The sequence below is a fragment of the Equus asinus genome, chromosome 22 (genome assembly GCF_041296235.1).
Source record: "Equus asinus isolate D_3611 breed Donkey chromosome 22, EquAss-T2T_v2, whole genome shotgun sequence".
Taxonomy (NCBI): Eukaryota; Metazoa; Chordata; class Mammalia; order Perissodactyla; family Equidae; genus Equus; species Equus asinus.
Genome location: NC_091811.1, coordinates 54,869,235 through 54,890,096, shown reverse-complemented (window position 1 = coordinate 54,890,096; position 20,862 = coordinate 54,869,235). Strand labels below are relative to the sequence as shown.

The 20,862-nt window shown below is 50.3% G+C and overlaps 1 protein-coding gene across 2 annotated transcripts; it reads left to right on the top strand.

Moving 5' to 3' along the window:
- Positions 1 to 4,374: 4,374 nt before the first annotated feature.
- Positions 4,375 to 19,437, top strand: CALCOCO1 (calcium binding and coiled-coil domain 1). 2 transcript variants are annotated; one of them, XM_070494072.1, is made up of 15 exons: positions 4,375 to 4,513; positions 6,685 to 6,864; positions 7,172 to 7,274; positions 8,028 to 8,218; positions 9,698 to 9,856; positions 10,273 to 10,421; positions 12,324 to 12,414; positions 14,160 to 14,315; positions 14,519 to 14,773; positions 15,233 to 15,358; positions 15,870 to 15,965; positions 16,334 to 16,442; positions 16,674 to 16,873; positions 17,264 to 17,370; positions 18,719 to 19,437. In XM_070494072.1, the coding sequence occupies exons 2-15, from the start codon at positions 6,709 to 6,711 to the stop codon at positions 18,759 to 18,761; spliced, it is 1,941 nt and encodes a 646-aa protein (XP_070350173.1). In that variant the 5' UTR covers positions 4,375 to 4,513; positions 6,685 to 6,708; the 3' UTR covers positions 18,762 to 19,437. The 2 variants fall into 2 exon arrangements, with proteins under 2 accessions (XP_070350173.1, XP_070350172.1); XM_070494071.1 differs by having other exon boundaries at positions 18,364 to 19,437.
- Positions 19,438 to 20,862: the final 1,425 nt, after the last annotated feature.

The following is a 20,862-nucleotide window of genomic DNA, read 5'->3' as shown; positions in this document are numbered from 1 at the left end:
TGGATGAGTTCCCAGAGCCACATCTTACTCCCGGCTAATAAAGGAAAGATGAAGGTGATCTGGACACTTTGAAATTACAGAGGGTCTGTGGGTCTATGGAGGGAAGCAGGAGGCACAGGACTTGAGTGTCACTGAGAACCCTAGACCACCCTTCTACCCAGCCAGAGGAAAACAGAGCCAAAGAACTAAGGGGTCAAAAGAAGATGGGTCAGGGGCCCTAAAGAAAAGTCCAAAAGAATCAAATTTGCCCTAAAATTATGTCAATGTTTTCCCTGTAGTTAGGGACTGAATGCGTCCACCCCAAATTCTATGGTGAAGCCCGTAAACCACGATGTGATGGTATTTGGAGATGCAGCCTCCGGGGGTAATCACAGTTAGACGAGGTCAAGAGGGTGGGGCCCTCAGGATGGAATTAGTGTCCTTATAAGGAGAGACCAGAGTGGTTGCTTTTTCTCACTCTCCTCCATGTAAGGACACAGTGAGACGTCGGTCGTCGACAAGCCAGGAAGAGAGTTATCAGGAACCGAATCAGCTAGCACCTTGATCTTGGACTTCTCAGACTCCAGAAAATGAGAAATAAACTCCTATTGTTTGTGCCACCCAGCCTATTTTGTTATGGCAGCCAGAGCAGACTGTGGCACCTACTTCCCACAGAGCCCACAGTTTGGAAACACTAGTAACAGCCTACAATAGCTGAGACGCCAGCTGCTTCTGTATGTTTGAAAGCACCCAGCAGAGCGCCTGGTACATGGCAGGTCCTCAGTAAATACTAGCCATTATGATTTTCTGCGAAAGCATCTTGTTATATTGGGAAAGGGATGGGTTTCAGAATAAGTTTGTTCTGAGAGACCTTGGGCAAGTCACCCTTAGAGTTTCAGTTTCTCCGTCTGAAGCATTTGACAGCACCTTGCACGTTAGTGTGACAATTTGATGGGTGAAAGTGCGTCTCATATAGCAGGCTCTTGGCTAGCAGTAGCTCGTCAAAGCATCCCACGAGTCCAGGACCAGCTTCCCGTTTATTATGCACATCAGGCACTGGGCTAGAGAAGCGATACCTGAGTTAGGACTTTTAGAAAAGAGAAAAGAGACTTTAAACTTCAGGAAGATAGGATTCATTTTGCAGCAGCTCCTTCCACAGCCTCTAGAGAGCCTTCCAGAGATCACATCACTCTTCCCCTAGTCCCAGTCAGGAGTTCGCCTGTAATCTGAAAACACCAACAGTCCCAAGATCTCACAACCTCACTCGGCAGCATTCTTTGATCCCCATAACTGTCACTTCCACGGGTCTTCACAGTATTAGGCCCCTTGTTAAAAAAAACATCGTCAGTGACTAACTTCCTATTCCTCACGGGAATCAAGTCCAAACTTTTTAGCCTGACATACGATTGGTTAGGAAAACACTAGCTACTATAAAACACACAGCCCAAAACTTTAGTGCTGTAGCAAAACACAAGTGATTTATTGGTTAAGTGAAGTCCAAACGCATGTTCCTGATTAGCAGGCAGTTAGTTCTCTGCCAAGTGGTGATTCAGGGAACTAGGTTCCTTCCAACCTGTGTCCCCACATCTTTAACACTTGTACTTCAAGGCCCCTGTGTTTAAGGTCATATACATCAAGCCAAAAAGGAAAGAACATGAAGGATCTCCATCGGGAGGTTTCAAGGGCCAGGCCTGGAAGTGGAACACGTCACTTAAAGGGAAACTGAAACATGCAGTCCAGCTGTGTGTCCAAGAAAAAGAAGGAAAGAGATTCTGATAAACACATAGCAGGCTCTGCCTCACTTGGCATTCAAGATTCGCCACCTTCTAGCTGAAACTTACCGTTCAAAGCTGATATCAGTTACCTTTCAAACTTGATACCATTATCCAGGTATGGCTATTAGTCAGCTTTGCTGCAACAGCAGTCGATCCCAAAATCTCAGTGGCTACAGCAACAAGGGTTCATTTCTGACTCATGTGTTTGTAGGCTGTGGGCAGGATGCAGCCCTCCTCCACGACTCTGGCCATTTCAGGACCCAGGCAGGAGCAACTCTCCTGTGAAAAATGCCCCTTCTAGTGGACAGAAGAACAAGAAAGTGGAAACTCACATGCTCAGACATGGCATAAGTCACATCTGTTCACATCCCATTGGTCAAAATATGAAACATGATCAAGTTCAAGTCAATGGAAGGAGACATATACTCCTTCTACACGAGATACTGAAAGACACGTGGCAACAGGTAGGGAAGGAGAAAGTAAATAATTTCAAACAATAAATCAATCTACTACAACTGCCATCTTCCATCTGGAGTACATGATAGACAATACTAATTAATCCCAGCACTCTTTCCTCAGAATCTTTCACAACACAATGTCAGCAGTCATTACCAATAATCTAAGTTTAAAAGAAAAAAAAGTTGAAATTGATGTGCTGTTCTTATGTGACCTCCTAGGCTCCGGTAAACATTATACATTCCTACCTGTGAATCTTTGCTTCACCCTGAAATAAGCTTATCCTTCCTAGACCTTGTCCTGCCAAACTAGCCAAATCCAACCCATCCTTCAGATATCTATATTTTATATTCATTCCTTCAACAAAATGTATTGAATAGCTAGCATAGTGCCTGACACACGTATTTGTTCAATGAGTCTGCTTCAATCACCTTGTGCCTTGCATGTAAGTGCAAGGGAACATTTGTCCCCTGATTATTTAATAGCACTGTCCCTTAGAACAATAGGACTTAGCATCACCTACCAGGAGTTTCTGGGGTGGGAGTATGGTGTATTGACTACTTACGCTTGAATCCTGATTCTACCACTTACTACTTGGATGACCATAGGTAAGTCACTTAATTGTGCCCCAATCTTCATGTTTAAAACGGCGATAATAATAGTACCTACTATATAAGGCTGCCATGTTAAATGGAAAAATTCTTAGCATAGTTTAAACACATTATAAGCACCCAGTAAATGGAAGTTGTTATTATTTTTAGCTCCAGTTGAGACTGAGTTTTCTTCCAAGCTTTTATTCTGGGTGGAAGGCAAAAACCAAGAACACTTGAGACTTGCGTCCCTGAACAAGCCTCACTCCTAACCCACCCCAGACCTTGAGCCGTCTTCTCATCCAACAGCTTGTTTTCTAACTCATAAATCCTGACTAATGACATAGACATGTCACCTTAATGTTTGTGAAGCCCAGTGACTTATTGTTAAGTGCTTGGAGATCTTCAGATGAAAGGCACCCAAGGGCAGGCACAAGACACCCTATTCAGTCATAAAAGCAAAATACTACCAAAAAACTTGGAAAAGGCAGAGGCTCCATAACTTAGCGCAGCAGGGAATTACAGCAGGTACCCAGGAAGAGCAAATCAATCCTCAGACTGTAATCCCTTAATACAAAGACAGGGAGAGAGATCATTTTGAACGCCTCAGACTACCTAGAGGGTCCCAGAGAGGGAGAGGCGGGGCAGGACGCCCAAGTCGTTAACATGACTTGGGTTGTGGGAGGAGGGTGAATCTTTCACCTCTCCTAAATAAAAATAAGAGCAACAGCATGTATTGTCATCCTGATTAATTTAAGCCAGTTAAAAGGAAGGGCAAACCAGCCCCTGTGAGTGGCTTGTTTGCGAGTTGTGACCGGCCCTGAATTATGCCAGGCTCCTCTTTCAGCTTCGTTCTTGTCACTTCGTCTCCCCCTACACACACCCCTCAGGCAATGGATCCTCTTCCTAGACTTAGAGGCCACACTGGGGGAGCCCAGTCCAGGTGTGTGAGTACTGGCAGGCCCCTGGCATTGAAACCCTCAAGCTGGACAAAAAATGTCTGCGGTGCACAACAGAGTTTTCACAGGAGCTGTCCCGGAGCTTAACGCAAAGAAGAAACTGCTACCACAGCCGCAGCCATCAGTTCCGGTCGCCTCAATGGCAGCGGCAAAGCACTGCACTCCGAGTCCAGCAACCCTGGCGGAGTACTACCATCTTATAGCTTTGATACTTTACACTGGTTCCTTAACCGTTCTGAGCTTTAGTTTCTTCATCTGTAAAGTGCAGATAACAATACTACCGACCTCACAGGTCGTTGTGAAAAGTAAACGGGAAGGTATACTCGAACGAGCTCCCACCGCCTCAAAGCGTTATACGCACAGAAGGCGTTAGAGCCGTAACTCCTCCCCACCCGCAACCACGCACGTTACAAACCAGCAGTCACCACTAATACAGCCAGCCCCCTCCTAAGGAATCATGGGGCTTGAAGTCCTTCGGTGGACACACCCTCGTTAGCTGCCATGGACGTGAGAACTACGCCTCCCAGGATGCCATGGGGAGGCCGCCGCCACGGCCGCCCTCTGCTCCGCCCTCCTTGCGCACAGCCTCCTGGGATATGTAGTCCCAGTTCCGAGCCGACTCCCCGGCAAAGGGACGCAGAGAAACCACAAAACCCAGAAGCCCTCGCGGCCAATCTTCTCCCTCCCCTCCCGGAGTCGGAGTGCTGTTTTTGTTGTTGGTGAAAGGTGAGGGAACAGCTGATCCGTCTGTGGGGTAAGAAACTTGGCCTAATTTGGGGGCGATCTTATGGGGGGGTCACCCCGATTTCCAGTCTCTGAAAGGATAATGTAAGAGAACTGTAGAAGGGGGATGCAAGAGCGTTTGTCTTTTAACACTTTCCGTACTGGGGATGCCACCCCTACTGTTTTGGGGAGTTCTTGGTCTCGAGGGGGCCCGAATCAGGGGGTTGCCCCTCATTGTTCTCACCTACCTCTCAGTACTTCTCTAGAAAGCCTGATACGCTTCGGGGAGTTTGGGGGAGGTGAAATTTTGGTTCATTCGCTCCCAGGCAAGACTTGGCCCCTACAAACCTTCCCTTTCCCCTTACCCCCGGCACCCCCGACCAAAAACCTTTACCACGCTGGATCCCTGGAGAAAAAAAACCTCCCAAGTTGTAGAACGTCAAGGAACTCTAGAGCCCTACAGAGTGGGGGGTGGGACACCCCCCTCGTGTGAACACCTGAATCTAGCCACACACATACACTTTAGGTGCCCAGAGCTTTCTCTTCAGGCCTGGGGAATGTTTCCAGCTGTTATGGATTTTATTTGTGGGGAGTAGTGGGGGATCACCAGGCTTAGATCTTTGGTGACAATTCATCCCCTTAGAAAGCCAGAGGAATTGTATTTGGAGAAAACATGCACTAGTTTTAACTAGGGATTTTTCAGAGAGATGAAAATCCAGAGAAACCTCTTGTTCTCAAGTCAATCTCTGTTTTGGAGGGAGAAGTTGCTCCTTTTTGTAGAGCTGGCCCACCTTTCCTTTTGTACTGTGTTTCTGTCTTTTAAAGTTCCTACCCCTCTGAATTCAGACTGGTGTGGGTTTGTGATGTTTAGGGGCATGCACATGACTAGTGGCCATGGCTGATTGGATGCTGTCAGCTGGGGCTGACACAGGGTGAAGATTAGGGGGCTGGAGAGATGATGATGGTCATCTCACAACTCTGGGTTGAGGAGTTCTCTTAACTATTATTGTTATCTTTCCTCACCCACCCCCAGATTTTCCAATTAACTCTCCCCACTAGCTTGGAACACCTCTCCCTGTCAATCCCATCCTATAGCATGCCTCCCACTACCAATCCAAGCAGATGGAAGGATTCAGGCACTTGGAATTGAGGCCGAGGGAAGCAGAGGGAAAATGGGGCGGGGAACACTAGAGCTGGGTTGACGTACAGTCGAACCAGCAGGTTTCTAGTCCCACTCCAGGCAAGACCCGAAGAGAAGAATGTTAGGGTTTTTTTGAACTTTCTCTCCCTCCTCTCAACATTATATATACATTTTCCCCTTCTCAGAGCCCCTTACTTCCCACCTTCCAGTCTGTGCCTTGGCCAGGGGCGGGGCTTTCCTGGCTCCAGGCCCCCACATTCCATCTCCCTACACCACCACGTTCCTGCCGAGTGTTTCGCTCCACCCTTGAAGCAGCCGCCTCCACAATTCTTGACTTCCTGGAGTAATGAAGTTGAGGGACAGAACCTGTGTTTCTATTTATCCTCCCTTTCCCTTTGTCTCTTGGATGAGAACGGCAGCTTTTTTCTATTTATGGGGATAGACAGCTTTGAGATGGGGAGAGCACGGAGAGTTCAGGGGCCTGAGAATTGGGCTCTTGTCCTCCCAGCCATATTCCTGCTCTGAAGACTCAGTCATTACTTTCAGAGGTTATTGCTGTTTTCAGGTGTCATAAGTCATTCCTGGGTACAGCTGGCGTGGGCACGGAGACCTGCTCAGAATGAAGGGGCTCCCCCACCTCAGTTGGATTTTGAATTCAAAGGCCAGAAGATGTGAAGGATGGGACAGGGAGATGGAGGCTGATGAAGGACGTTAAGAGGTGGAAAAGGAGGGACTGAGAGGGACAGAGCCTGGGATACTGAGATTTGGTCAGTGGGGCTGTGAAAAGGGAGCAGAAATTAGAGAGATCTCAACTCTAGGAAGGGTCTGTGACTCAGAGAGGATGCAGTGTGAGACAGGATGGGGACTGACTCAGAAGGCCAGCCTATGTCCTGAAGTCTAAGAATGATACCTCTAAGGGTATTATAACCCTCAGGGGGGCTGGAAAGCAGATATGCCTTCACCTCCAGGTGTAGTGGCAGGGGCTGTGGGGGTGTGGGGATGGAGTTGGGGGAGAAAGATGGCGTGGAGAGACTTTAGGACATTAACCCTTTGTTTCATAGGAGAGCAGCTATCTCAAGGGCAGGATGGAAGAATCATCACTAAGCCGGGCCCCATCCCGGGGTGGAGTCAACTTTCTGAATGTAGCACGGACCTACATCCCCAACACCAAGGTGGAATGTCACTACACCCTTCCCCCAGGCGCCATGCCTAGTGCCAGTGACTGGATTGGCATCTTCAAGGTATCCTTGGAACCCCTTTGGCTCAGGTTTATCAGCCATGGGTTGGTTGGGATAAGGGGAATGACTAGGTTCTTGGATTCTCTCATGTTGATAGAGAAGGGAGAAGGATGTCACACATGACAAGGCCATCTTCTCCCTGTCTTAGCCTTGTTCTCTCCTGACACATTAGTGTCCCTCCACTTTCCTCACTCTCACCATCCTTGCCATCATAACCCCATCCTATCCCCCCGTTCAACCCCTCAGCCCTTTCTACCATCTAGCTGGTAGTTCTACCACGACACCCCTCTCCCACTTTGGGCCTTCACAGGTGGAGGCAGCATGTGTTCGGGATTACCACACATTTGTGTGGTCTTCGGTGCCTGAAAGTGCAACCGATGGTGCCCCTGTCCATGCCAGTGTCCAGTTCCAAGGTACAAGGGAAGATGGAAAACCAGAGAGAGGAGCCAGGGGGATGGAGATTTAGAAGAAGGTAGTGGGCTCAGAAACGTAAAAGTTAGGCACAGAGGACAAAGAAAAATAAGTGCTAATGAGTAAAATAAGAAATACATCTGACAGGGCTCAGCAGACACAGAATCATGGGATTATCACGGAATCATGGATTTTGAGATAGAAAGAACTGTAGAGGGCAGCTAATCCTGCCTCCAACCAAAAGGAGGAGGGGCTGGGGGTAGGGAAGAGGGAAAGGCGGCGTCATATATTGAGAAGATGGTGGTCGTTAGATTCTGAAAGACCTAGGTTCAAATCTCAGCTCGAGTATTTACAGGCTATTTGACCTGGGGAAAATTACTTAAGCTATCTGTGTCTCTTATCTTAACCACAAAAGGGGATGATGCCTGGCTTACAGGAACTGTATGAGGATTAAAATGATACAGGTAAAGCTGTTAGCGCAGTGCCTGGTACATGGTGGCTGCTTAATAAATGGTAGAGGGTAGGTTTGGGCAGGAGAGGAAAGGGAGGGCTAGGCAGAAAGGAGGGAGAAGAGTATCCCAGGGAACAGAAATAGCCTGCAGGAGGTGGAGAGGAGAGAAAACAGTATATGGAACAGGGGGCAAGGGGCTGGAGCCACGACAGTGGATACCAAGACACACCCAGGGGGAGGAGGACCTGCTGAGTGCTTGAGAGCCTGGGATCATATTGGGATCCTGGGTCTGTTCTTCCCACAGCCAGCTACCTGCCCAAACCAGGAGCCCAGCTCTACCAGTTCCGCTACGTGAACCGCCAGGGCCGGGTGTGTGGGCAGAGCCCCCCTTTCCAGTTCCGAGAACCAAGGCCCATGGATGAACTGGTGACCCTGGAGGAGACTGACGGGGGCTCTGACATCCTGCTGGTTGTTCCCAAGGCAACTGTGCTGCAGGTGAGAACAGAGCGGCAGAGCTGCTCCCAGGCAAGGGAGTGAGAGGACAGCACTGCGAGGGCCCCTTCCCGCTTCACCGACCCCCCCACCCCACCCCCGGCTCTAGCCTCAGCCGAAAACCTCACTGGGAGTTACACACAGTCTTGTCTTCAAGGAGCCTCAGTTGAGTGTCAACAGGAAAATGTCAGGCAGGAAAGCAAGCCACCCACAGGCCAGCGTCACTCAAGATTTCATAAGAACTTTTGGAGCCCTCCTTCTCCAAGCTCTGCATCCTGCCCTAGGCCCTGGAGGAAGATGCAGAGTGTGGCGGGAGGCCACTCCAGGGAAGGAACGCTCAGAGGGAGGGGAGGATGAGACCCTCTTCAGGACAAGTGAGGAGCGAGAGCAGGTGGATAGGGCCCCAGACCCGCCCTGTCCAAGACTGGAGCCGCTGCCCACACGTGGCTCTTGAGCACTTGAAGTGTGCCTGGTCCAGACTGAGCTGTACTGTATGGGTAAAACCCACAGTGGATTTTGCAGACTTAGCATTAAAAAAGAATGTAAACATCTCAATGATTTTTGTATGGATTGTATGTTAAAATGATAACATTTTGGATACACTGGATTAGATAAAATATCCTTAAAATTAATTTTACCTCTTTCGTGTGTCTAGTAGAAAGTTTAAAATTATATATGTGACTTGTATTATTTTTCTATTAGACCAAATAGAGGAGAATTAGGGAGTGAGGGCAGATGTTAGCAAGGAAGATTTCCTGAAGGAAAGAGAGGGCCAGGGCCAGGTGGGGAGGAAGTACATTCCCTTGACAGGAGGGCAGGCCTGAAGAAGGCTCAGAAGGTGAGAATGAGTACCTTGTCTATGATTTAGACAAACTCCTGCCCTCTAGAACCCTCTAAACACATGGTATCAACACAAGAATGGGAAGAAGGTATTTATATCTTACATGAGTCAGAGATGTGTGAGCTCCAGCTCCGTGTTCTGTTTTTACATTCATTATTCTCATTTAAACCTTACAACAACCCAAGCTAAGGGATTGCCTTACCGATGAGGACACAGACTCAGAGAAGTTAAGTAACTTGTTCAAAGTCACATAGCTAGTAAAAATTGTATTGGAGACTTAAAGCCACATCTGTCTGACTCCAGAACAGATGGGGTAAAGTTAGGGGAGCCATGCCCTCTTATCTGTGTGGACTGAGAAAGACTTCTGCCAGACGAGGCCTTCCTACAGGTGCTGAGCAAAGGGGCCAGGCCTTGGGTGGGAAGAGGTAAGAGAGGGGTGGGCAGTTAGGAAGGCCAGAAGCTGGTTTGTCTGCTGGGTGGCGGGCAGGATTCAGTAGCACACCAGGCCTCCCCCGACTTGCCTCCTCATAGCCTGTACTGATTTAACTTCCCAACCCCAAAATGCGTCTGCACAGTGATGGGGACCGGACCTGAGGATGGGTGCCCACAAGCACACCCCCTTTCTCATCCTGCCCCTGTAGAACCAGCTGGACGAGAGCCAGCAGGAGAGGAATGACCTGATGCAGCTGAAGCTGCAGCTGGAGGGGCAGGTGACAGAGCTGAGGAGCCGAGTACAGGAGCTCGAGACAGCTCTGGCCACCGCCAGGCAGGGGCACGCGGACTTGACGGAGCAGTACAAGGTGGGAGCTGTGTCAGGTTGGGGACGGGGCCTGGCTATTCACCCAGGGTCCAAAATCTGAACCCAGTGAAGAGGGTACAGGGGAGATGTTAGTGGGGTTTTGAGATGGTTCTGGCATCAAAGAAATAGGTTTAAGAGGTAACAGGTGGGATTAAACTGGATATGAAAGGGGACATGCCCCAAATTTGTCCTGAGACTCAGTTGTTTGAACACAGGAATGCTGGGGTAGGGCGAGGTGGCTGTATTCACCAGTAGGGGGATGTTCCCCTTCCATTTCTTTTGCCAGGAAGGTGACGGGCTGTGGGGTATGAGGAGTGGGGACAGTCAAACACTGGTATGTTCCTCCTAAGCCTTGATTCCACTCTTTGAGAGATGAGTCCCAACTTCTCTCTTCTTCTGGGGAAACCTTAATTCCAGGGGCTTTCCCGGTCCCACGGGGAGCTCACGGAAGAGAGGGACATTCTGAGCCGGCAACAGGGAGACCATGTGGCACGCATCCTGGAGCTGGAGGATGACATCCAGACCATCAGTGAGAAAGTGCTGACAAAGGAGGTGGAGCTGGATAGGTGAGGGGACCTCCCCTATCCCCGTGATTCCCCTTCATTTCCTGTGACTCTCCTGTTTCAGGCAGGCAAACCTGCTCCCTCTCTCACATGGTTCCTCTTTCCCTTCTCAGCCTCACTCACGGTATTCCAATTACGGGGGATATCTTTTTCTGCCTAGCTCTTTTCCGTCTTTCCTAATCTATTCTGTATTCTTCACCTTCAGAAATAATCGTAGTTACCATTTATTGGCCAGCAAAGGCTAAGGAGGAGCTAGGAGGGGAGGATTTGGAAGAACAGAATGGATGGAACAGTCAGTGCAAGATAAGAGAGGGTGATGGGCCGGCCCAGTGGTGCAGCGGTTAACTTCGCACGTTCCGCTTCTCGGCGGCCTGGGGTTCACCGGTTTGGATCCCAGGTGCGGACATGGCACTGCTTGGCTCGTCATGCTGTGGTAGGCGTCCCACATATAAAGTACAGGAAGATGGGCCCGGATGTTAGCTCAGGGCCAGTCTTCCTCGGCAAGAAGAGGAGAATTGGCAGCAGATGTTAGCTCAAGGCTAATCTTCCTCAAAAAAAAAAAAAAAGATAAGAGAGGGTGGATTTTAGATTTTGCTACAGCAAAGAATAAGATTACACTCTGTTCTCACTATTAGGAAATGTTCAAACTGGTGATGCAGGAATGTTATGGAATCTCTGCCTGATAATAGGTATAAGTCCTAGAATCTTAGCGTTGGGAGGAATGTAAGGTATTTAAGAGGGTGTACAAGAGAAGATCACTACCTCAGGGGGCAGCCCCCTGCGATATCAGACAGCTGTCCTTTTTGTATCTCTTGCCTTAAGCCAAACTCTACCCTCCTCTCACTTTCACTCATCGGTCCTGGTTTAGACCTCTGGAGCCACATAGGAGAAATTTCTTTCTTCTACCACACAGCTAGTATTTCTACCAAATAGCACCTCCCATGCCTGTCCTTCAGATTTTCACCAGGACAAACACTCTAGTTCTTTCTTTCATCAAATGACATAATTTTCTTTCATTCAGTACTGGTAGATTTGCTATCTTTTTTAACTCTTTAAGGGAAAGGGTCATCCTACCCAAGGCCCAGAGTGAAAAGTGAGTTGATCCCCAAGGCTTCTTTAGTGCAGGGTATGTTCTTGCCCTCGGGAGACACTAAATGCCTAGGTTCTAAGTCATAGGAGAGAAAAGCAAGGATCAGGCTGAGCATCTGGAAAGGATTAAGGACTTTTGAGACCAGGGGTCTGCATACTGTGGCCCACGTGCCAAGTCCAGCCTGTTTTTGTATAGCCCACAAGGTAAGAATGGTCTTGACAATTTTTGATGTTTGAAAAACAGAAGAAGAATATTTTGACATGTGAAAATTATGTGAAATTCAGATTTAAGTGTTCATAAATAAAGTTTTATTGGAACAGCTGTGCTCCTTCATTTCCATATTGTCTGTGGCTGCTTCCACACTGCAATGGCAGAATTGAGTAGTTGCCACAGAGGCTGCATGGCCTGCAAATCCTAAAATGTTTACTATCAGGCCCTTTACAGAAAAAAAATCTGCCAACTTCTGATCTAGATCAAAAGTTTATAATCAATAATGACTGTCACCTGTCTAGAAAGACTGGGTTCCAGTCTCTTGATTAAGTGAAAACAACCAGGAAGCCATCAGCAGAACATTCCTTAAAGTGATACATAAAGAGAAAAGAAAAACTCCTTATTTCTAGATTGTGCTCAGAACCAGGAATCTTGGGTGCTTAGGGCATAGAACAGGAGCATCTTGGTTTGAAGATTGAGCACCCCAGAGAGAAGTGGAGGTCTGGGCCCCGAGGAGCACCAGAAGAGGAGCTCAAGACAGGAGTCTGAGTCCTCCTTTCTCTGGTGACCAGTGGGTTCTCTGACATTCTGTACCCCACTCACAGGGTTAGAGACACAGTGAAGGCTCTGACTCGGGAACAAGAGAAGCTCCTTGGGCAACTGAAGGAGGTGCAAGCGGACAAGGAGCAAAGTGAGGTAAGGGCTCCATGTTGGTTCGCTTTCTCCGTTGTCCGTCTAGTGTTGACTGAGTCTCTTCTGAGTGCTGGGCACTGATGGGGATAAAATGTAAAGAAGCTGTTGTGTGCACTTTCCTGGGGAGCATCAGTCGTGTACCCAAATCAGGACTTGTCAAAGTGGAATATAATCAGTGTCACCAGAGAAGTATAATAGAGCATTACGATGCCCCACAGAGGTGGATGAGAGCACATCTTGTAGGGACGTTAGAAAGGGCTTTTAAAAAGGGGGCATAAACTAGCCTTCTATTTTCAAACTTTTTTAGCAGCAGTACCCTTCCTTCCTGCCCCACAATGAAGCTGACATCTTATGTGGAACCTCATTGAATAAATATAAGCGATATTTGATTACTGCAAACCTATGTTTATAAATTCAAATGTATATCATTTACTTATAAGGTGATGAAAGCAGCTAGGTCATTTTGATGGGTACCAGACTTCAAAATTGGAGGTTGTGGACGGCCGTTCTGTCAGCCTCGGCAGCCAGTGTATTTTTGTGTTTCGTTTGGGTTGTACAACATTAAGAACACCTTGAGTCTCACACACAAGTAGGTGCGAATAACATGTTTTAAACTATCCGCCTTGCAATCTCAATTTGCTCTTCACTTAAATAGAAAATACAATAGAAATTTCATTCTGAGGTTTGCACAAAAACGAATTAACCTGGAAGCACATCTCATTGTAGTGGTGATCTCCAGTGTGTTAACTTGTGAGTTTGTGCATTGGCTTTTAACAGAATTCTTAATAATTTAGACGTAGTTCAAATCAAATATCTGCAGAACCTCTAAATTGCCTCTTCAGACTCCTAGGCTTCCATGGAAGGTTATTTGAAAACCATTTGCTCAGCAGTGAAGAGTAGGTAGACTGTGGGTAGACAGGGATGAACGGAGGCCATTCTAGGATCCGAGAAAGACACAAGCAAAGGCTTAGAGTGTAGAACACTCCAGGCAGCTGAATGTGTGGGTGAAGAGTGTGAGATAAGATGGAGGTCAGACGGTAGAGGATCTTGAGTTTAGTCTTTATTCTGTCAGCAGTGAGAGGCATTGAGGATTTTCAAGTGGGTGACGTGGCCTTAAAGAACTGTACTTATAGAAGATGGATCTGATTGCCTTGTGGAAAGTGAACTAGTTGTGAGGTTATTCAGTAGTCCAAGCAAGAAATGACCAGAGTCTGAGTGAGACTAGAGGCTGTGACAATAGCAGAAGAGAGAAAATGGCTGTGAACAAGATAGCGGATGAAGGAGCAATAGGCTTTTCTGTGGGCCACTAGGCAGAGAACAGAGCCAAGCGTGGCACCAACGTATCCAGCCTGGGGGACTTGGGAAGAGGGTAGTTCCATGCACCGAAGTAAGAGTGGGAAGGCCTGGGGTGGAGTGGGAGGGAGAATATGCCGAGTTTCAGGGGCCTGTAGGACACGCAGACTGAGTTTTGATTTAAAAGGAAGAGTGGGGAAGCAGAAATGGGACATGGGATACCTAGATTCAGGCTGTAACGCGAGATACCTCATCTCAGGAGCTGGAGACTGGATGCTCAGGATTGAGTTGCTTTGAGCTGGGAACCCAGGAAGGGCTGGCAAGAGCTGAATGCTTGAGTTTGTGTTAAATCTGAGAACTGGAACCTTGACCTCACTCATCACAGTGGTTTACCTCCCTCACCACCCCAAATACGTGTGTCCCTTTCCTTACCTACTCTCCCCCTCCTCCATCAGGCTGAGCTCCAAATGGCACAACAGGAGAACCATCGCTTGAATTTGGAGCTGCAGGAGGCCAAGGGCCGGCAGGAGGAGCAGAGTGCTCAGGCCCAGCGACTGAAGGACAAGGTGGCCCAGATGAAGGAAACCCTAGGCCAGGCCCAGCAGCGGGTGGTGAGTGAAGACCCCTAGGCAACAGGAAGCAGAGAAAGTTCCACAGGCTAGTTATAGAAAAGTCTGGAGAAAAGACATGGCTGATGACTAAACAAGCAATCCTGAGTCCTGATGTACAGGGGGGAGGAGGGAGGCTGGGTACCTTCCTGCTTCACAAATGATTCATTGGGAGTCCTCGTCTCCGTCTCCTCCTTTGTCTTGAGGCTGAGCTGGAGCCCCTGAAGGAGCAGCTTCGAGGGGCCCAGGAGCTTGCAGCCTCTAGCCAGCAGAAAGCCGCCCTCCTTGGGGAGGAGTTGGCCAGCGCAGCGGGAGCCAGGGACCGCACCATGGCCGAGCTACACCGCAGCCGCTTGGAAGTGGCTGGAGTCAACGGCAGGCTGGCTGAGCTCACTCTGCACTTGAAGGAGGAAAAAAGCCAGTGGAGCAAGGAGCGGGCAGGGCTCCTGCAGAGTGTGGAGGTAGAGGGACAGGGGGACCTGGCAAGCTCATAGCCACGGCCCCCATCTCTGTGTGGCCAGATCCCTTGGGAGGAGACAAAGGGGCGTGGAACCTTAGAGGCCTTAGGGGTTGGGAGGGGCTGTGCAGGAGGAATACTTCACTGACCCATCCCTAAGCAGAGTGTCCCAATCCTGATCTCCATGGCACTTTCCTTGGTTACCATCTTTATTCAGAAACATTTACCATCCTAGGCACCCTGCCTTGCCATAATGCCCATTCCTGATCAGCAAGGTGCCTTGCTGTCAAGTCCCTTCCTTCATTTGGGAAGTATAGGAAATGAGGAAGGCAAGAAGGGGAAGTTGCTCCCCACATATTCCCTTAAATAAAGGAGGGGACACCGTGAGGGATGGGGCTGTTGCCAGTGGTATCCCTTTTTCATCACCTTTACCCTTCTATATTCCTTTTTGGCCAAATCCCAGGCAGAGAAGGACAAGATCCTGAAGCTGAGTGCAGAGATTCTTCGACTAGAAAAGGCAGTGCAGGAGGAGAGGACCCAGAATCAAGTGTACAAGACTGAACTGGCCCGGGCAAAGGATTCTAGCCTGGTGAGATGCCCTGCCACCCGTGAGTCCTGGTCCTTGGCCTCCTGAGACATCAGTGCCCCTTCCCTCTGTCTTGAGTGTGGACTCAGAAGAGCCAGGTGCTCACTTATCTGTTGGGCGGCATCTCACTTGCACACCTCCCAGCCCTCATTGGTTTGAAACATGCAATGTTCCTTTCTGCTCTCAGGGCACACATTCTAGGCCTAGTGAGAATGACTTAGGAGAATTGCAGAGTGCCCCCACTATGACCCAGGCCTCTGCACCCAGCCCAGAAGCAGTCATCCAGGTCTACACCCAAGAGGCAGACACTAGGACTCAGGCGACTGAGTCTCCTGTGGCCAAGACAAGGGACTCACGGGAGAAGAACGTTGGGGCTTCCTCTGTGTGTGTCGAGGCAAGAGAGGAGCAAAGGCACGGAGAGATATGGTTCTCGGTTGTTGGGTCCAGGTCCTAGAGCCCAAGTTCTGGGAGGTCCATTCTAGGCTCCAGAGCCCATCTGAGCCCTTGCCCTCAGGTGCAGTTGTCAGAGAGCAAGCGGGAGCTGACAGAGCTGCGGTCAGCCCTGCGCGTGCTCCAGAAGGAAAAGGAGCAGTTGCAGGAGGAGAAGCAGGTGAGACTCCATAACTCAGGTTCCCCGGATGCCAGAGTTGAGGACCTGAGGGCTAGGAACTTTGTATCTTCTTGTCATCTCTTGGCTTAGAGACTGGTATCTCTAAGAGTTTGGCCCAGAGGCTAAAAATGGGACCATGGCGCCTTCTGTTAGCTGACTTGGCAGGACAGTGGAGGATTGCTGGGCACAGGGAGGGATGGAAGGGTGAAGGAGGGCTCCCGGGGGAGGCGGTGAGGAGCTGCCTCAGGCTGTCCCGTCCTTTGGTGAAGGCATCTAATCCTAAGGAGTTCAGAGTTCATCTGGGATGCAAGGGAAGCAGGGCAGCAGGGCTGGCACCCTACCAGCCCCTCGCACCTCCCCAACTCCAGGAACTGCTGGAGTACATGAGAAAGCTGGAGGCCCGCCTGGAGAAAGTGGCAGATGAGAAGTGGAATGAGGACGCTGCCACAGAGGACGAGGAGGGCGCTGCGGGACTGAGTATGTACACCCCCAATCTGGTGACACCTTCTCCCCACTCCGCCTCCCCACGTTGGGAAAGCTCCACGTGACCCCTCTGGGAGCTGCCTCTGCCGTCTGTGTTTGCCTTTTTGCCTTCGCAGACCCTGGCCTGTCTAGTTTAACTGTATCCCTCATGCAGAAGAGCCAGAGCTGATCCAACCCTCTAACAAAGCATCCTTCTTTCTTCTCTGCCCACTCTCTCTCCCACAGGCTGCCCAGCGGCTCTGACAGACTCAGAGGATGAGTCCCCAGAAGACATGAGACTGCCACCCTATGGCCTGTGTGAGCACGGAGACCCAGGCTCCTCTCCTGCTGGGCCACGAGAGGCTTCTCCCCTAGTTGTCATCAGCCAGCCGGCTCCCATTGCTCCCCACCTCTCAGGGCCAGCTGAGGACAGTAGCTCTGACTCGGTGAGCAGGGAGAAGAGACAGAGCAGGGCCAGGGAGGAGGAGGTAGGGCCTAACCCAGGTGGCCCAGCCTCCAGAGCAGGAAGTCTTAGCCATACAGGGCTCTCTTTCTTTGTTAGGGGCTAGGAGACAGGCCCAGCCTCTCCAAAGGCACCCAACGGACACCACCCCAAAACCCAGTCTTACCCATTAGCCTCACTGCTGCCAGCTCCTGCTCCCCACTCATTCTCTTCTTATCCACTGGCCCCCACCAGAACACCTCTCCCACCCACTCTGCCTGTAGCCCTCTGCTCCCTGTCCCGCCCTAGGCTCCTCTTCCCTTGCCTGTCCCATAGCTACTCCCCCATCGTGGGACGCTCCCCTAAAATGCAACCCTATCTTTTTGGTGCCCAGGAGGCTGAAGATGAGAAGTCAGTCCTGATGGCAGCTGTGCAGAGTGGGGGTGAGGAGGCCAACCTGCTGCTTCCTGAACTGGGCAGTGCCTTCTATGACATGGCCAGGTGGGTGCAGAGGGAGGACAAGAGGGAAGTGGGAGGATGCCAGTAGAAAGGACATCCAGATGAACAGTCCCCATGCCCTTACCCCAACTTCCCTCTTCTTGGCCTCAGCCAAGAAAAGGAGACAAAGGTGTGGTTGACACAGAAAATTAGCCAGCACTCCAAATCCTAGGTGCCTCCAGGTAATCCCTGCCCCCATCTTAATGTACATGTGCACTCAGAGGCCCTGCCTTTAACTGGCTTCGTGTTGTTCTAGCACCATCTTCCATGGAGCCCAAATTGCCCTGCATCCCCTCTCTCCTGTCCCTCCCCCTTCCCCAGCCACCAGGTAGGTACCTAGGCTCCATCGGGGAGGAAGGGAGGTGACCAAGGCCCCCAGGGACAGGAACAGAGAGAAGCCTGGGATTCAGCATCCTACTGGCCATCTCTGAGATGCTGTCCCTCTTTCCTGCCTTCCCTGGGGGACCCTCTGGGCAGTGAGGCTTGCAGGGGTGGGGGATTCAGGTATCAGATTGGCCCCCACTGCATCCCTTTTCTTCCACAGTCAAGAGGGGAAGGTAGGGGGAAGAGAGATTTTATCATCTCGCCCCCGGCTTTGCCTGGATGTGAGATGGGCTCAGGCAGGAAGGGGGTGATGCTGTCATTCTTCTTGGCTGGAGCAGGAAGATGAAGGACGATGTCAGACTCATTTTCAGCCTCATTAGGCAGCAGACGGAGATGGAGGGAGGAGAACAGGAGGTTGGGGGATGGGCTCTGCACTACAGCAACCAGCAGGGACTGAAGAAGAGAGGGCACAGGGAGCCAGGAAACTAAGGCTTCCAACATTCTGGGCAGAAAGATGCTGTAGGAGAGGCTAGGAGAGAGAACTACCGGGAGCTGCATTAGGAACAGGGTAATCTGGGAGCCCAGGTATATGGGTCCCTCTCCCTGAGGTCCGCAAGTCAAGAAGGCAACAGGGCTCACTGACCCTCTCCTTTCCCCTCTGTCTTTCTTTAGTGGGTTTGCAGTGGGTCCCTTGTCAGAGGCCAGCACTGGGGGCCCTGCCACCCCCCCGTGGAAGGAGTGCCCTATTTGTAAGGAGCGCTTCCCAGCTGAGAGTGATAAGGATGCCCTGGAGGACCACATGGATGGACACTTCTTCTTCAGCACCCAGGACCCTTTCACCTTTGAGTGATCTCACCCTCCCCAGTACATGCACAAATACACACTTACACACACACATTCATGCACATACACTTATGCCCAACACACTGGGGCTCCATGATATTCTGTTCCCTAAGAACCACTCCCGTGTGCCGTTCTCATCCCAAGCTTTCCAACTTCATCCTCTACTCCTGGCTCTTTTGTCCAGGCAGGGGTCCTTCTTGGAAGCAGTGGCTGAATTTACCCCCTGAAAGCGGTTTGGGAGGAACCAGGATGGAGGAGGCCTTCCCCAAGAGGAAGAGAATCACCGTCTCCTAGCCCTGGTTGCTCTGTCACTCACACCAGCCCCACACCACCACCACCACCACCACCACCACCACCACACACACTCACACTCACACTCACACACTCTCTGATGCCCCAAAGCCAGTCCCTGGGGCCCACACCCTTTTATCGGAGGTCTGTGTTTGTTTACCTGAGTTTTCTCTGGCCTCCACTGAGGCTGCAGCATGGACATCACGACCTCTTCAGGTCTCTTTCGGTTCTGAGCTTCATTGGTTCCTCTTTCTCTCCCCTACCGTGTGGCCTTCCGCACCCCAGCCCAGCCCCTTCCATACCATTAGGTATTAAGTTTGGAGGTTTCTTTTGTATGTTTGAGGTTTTCTGTACTCTATCTCCTGCCCTTCCCTGCCACACCGCCGCCCCCCATGTCCTCACATGGAAAGAAATAATGCATTTGTGCCTTCGGTGAGGGATGGGGGGAACAAATGGTCCCAGGTGTCCCCATTTCCCAGCCCTTCCTCCCGCTCCAGGTTCCCCCACAGCAATAAGAGCTTTCCCCAATGTCCCTCCCCCGACCTGTAGTTTGGACAAATATATTTATATGGTATGTGTAACTATTCTAATAAAATGTGTTCTTATCATGAAGTGTGCCTAGAGGAAAGGTTGTCCGGACAGCTGGCTCTTGGGGGTGGGGAGTGTGGGAGTAGGTGGGGGCTCCTCCCTGCTTCCTGGGGAGGATACCAGGCAGTATTTCCCACTGTGCCTCCTGGTGAGCTGGCCACCAGTGGGAAGAGGAGGAGGGAGGAACCTTTGCAGTGGGGGAGGGAGGAAACTGATGGGTCTGCCCTGGCTCTGCTCAGAGTTTAGTCCCAGCGTGGGATGGGATGGGACCCAGGGTTCTGGGCCAAGGTGCATGTCTTGGAAGGTGGGGGAGGTTTCCACTGCTCAGACTTTCACCCTTTGTAACAGCCATCACTGTACCTGCCCCAGGGAACAGGCATTACTCCTGTTAAGAGTGCACACCTTGGGGCCAGCCCGGTGGCGCAGCAGTTAAGTGCGCATGTTCCGCTTCTCGGCGGCCTGGGATCCTGGGTGTGGACATGGCACCACTTGGCACGCCATGCTGTGGTAGGCATCCCATGTATAAAGTAGAGGAAGATGGACATGGATGTTAGCTCGGGGCCAGGCTTCCTCAGTAAAAAGAGGAGGATTGGGGGCAGCTAGCTCAGGGCTAATCTTCCTCAAAAAAAGAAAAGTACACACCTTTGAATATCCACTTAGTAAAACACACCCTAAACCCTCTACCTCTAAAGACTATTTGATATTCTTCCCATCCCTGCATGCCTCTCTCCCTCTGTTGCCATCTTCAGACATCCATATGCACGTTCTCTCTCCACAGTCACAAAAACACATTCATCCACTTTAACCAGCTTCACAGTCTAGACAGACACACGGCATCGTAAAGCATTTATTAAGGACCTGCGTGCTCACCAAGGCTCTCAGCAGTGCCGGGCACAGTCCATGCCTACAGCCTCCTTGCTCTTCGTCCCAACAGATACCTTCCCGGCCACCCTCCATTCCCTTCAGGGCTTCTGGGTGGGCCACCCACACCATTCTTTCTCCATCCACCTGAAGCCCTCCCATCCACCCGCCTTCCAGTCCCACCTGGATGACATCTTGCATCCTTCCTTCTTCCCTCACATCGCTGTCTCCTAGCAACCCCATCTCGTTCCCTGAATCCCTTCCAAGGAAATTAGAGATAATGGATCTCTCCTCTCTCCATCTCAACTCCTCTTTATTGATCCTCCTTTAATGAAAGTTAATTATAACAATGATTTAATTAATAGAATCCCTCTCTTCCTTTATTGCTTCCCGTATTAAGACTATTAATAAATACGAGCTGGGCTGACAGAGGCATCCATCACCCGCCTGGGATTCCCCCCATGCCTCCTTTCCCCTCCCCTCTGTCCCCTCCCTCTCTTGGCCTATAAACTTGCCGGGGTAGTGGGGGTTAATCAGAGAGGAATTATGAGCCAACATCCCCAGCAGGAGGTGCATTTAATGAAATCA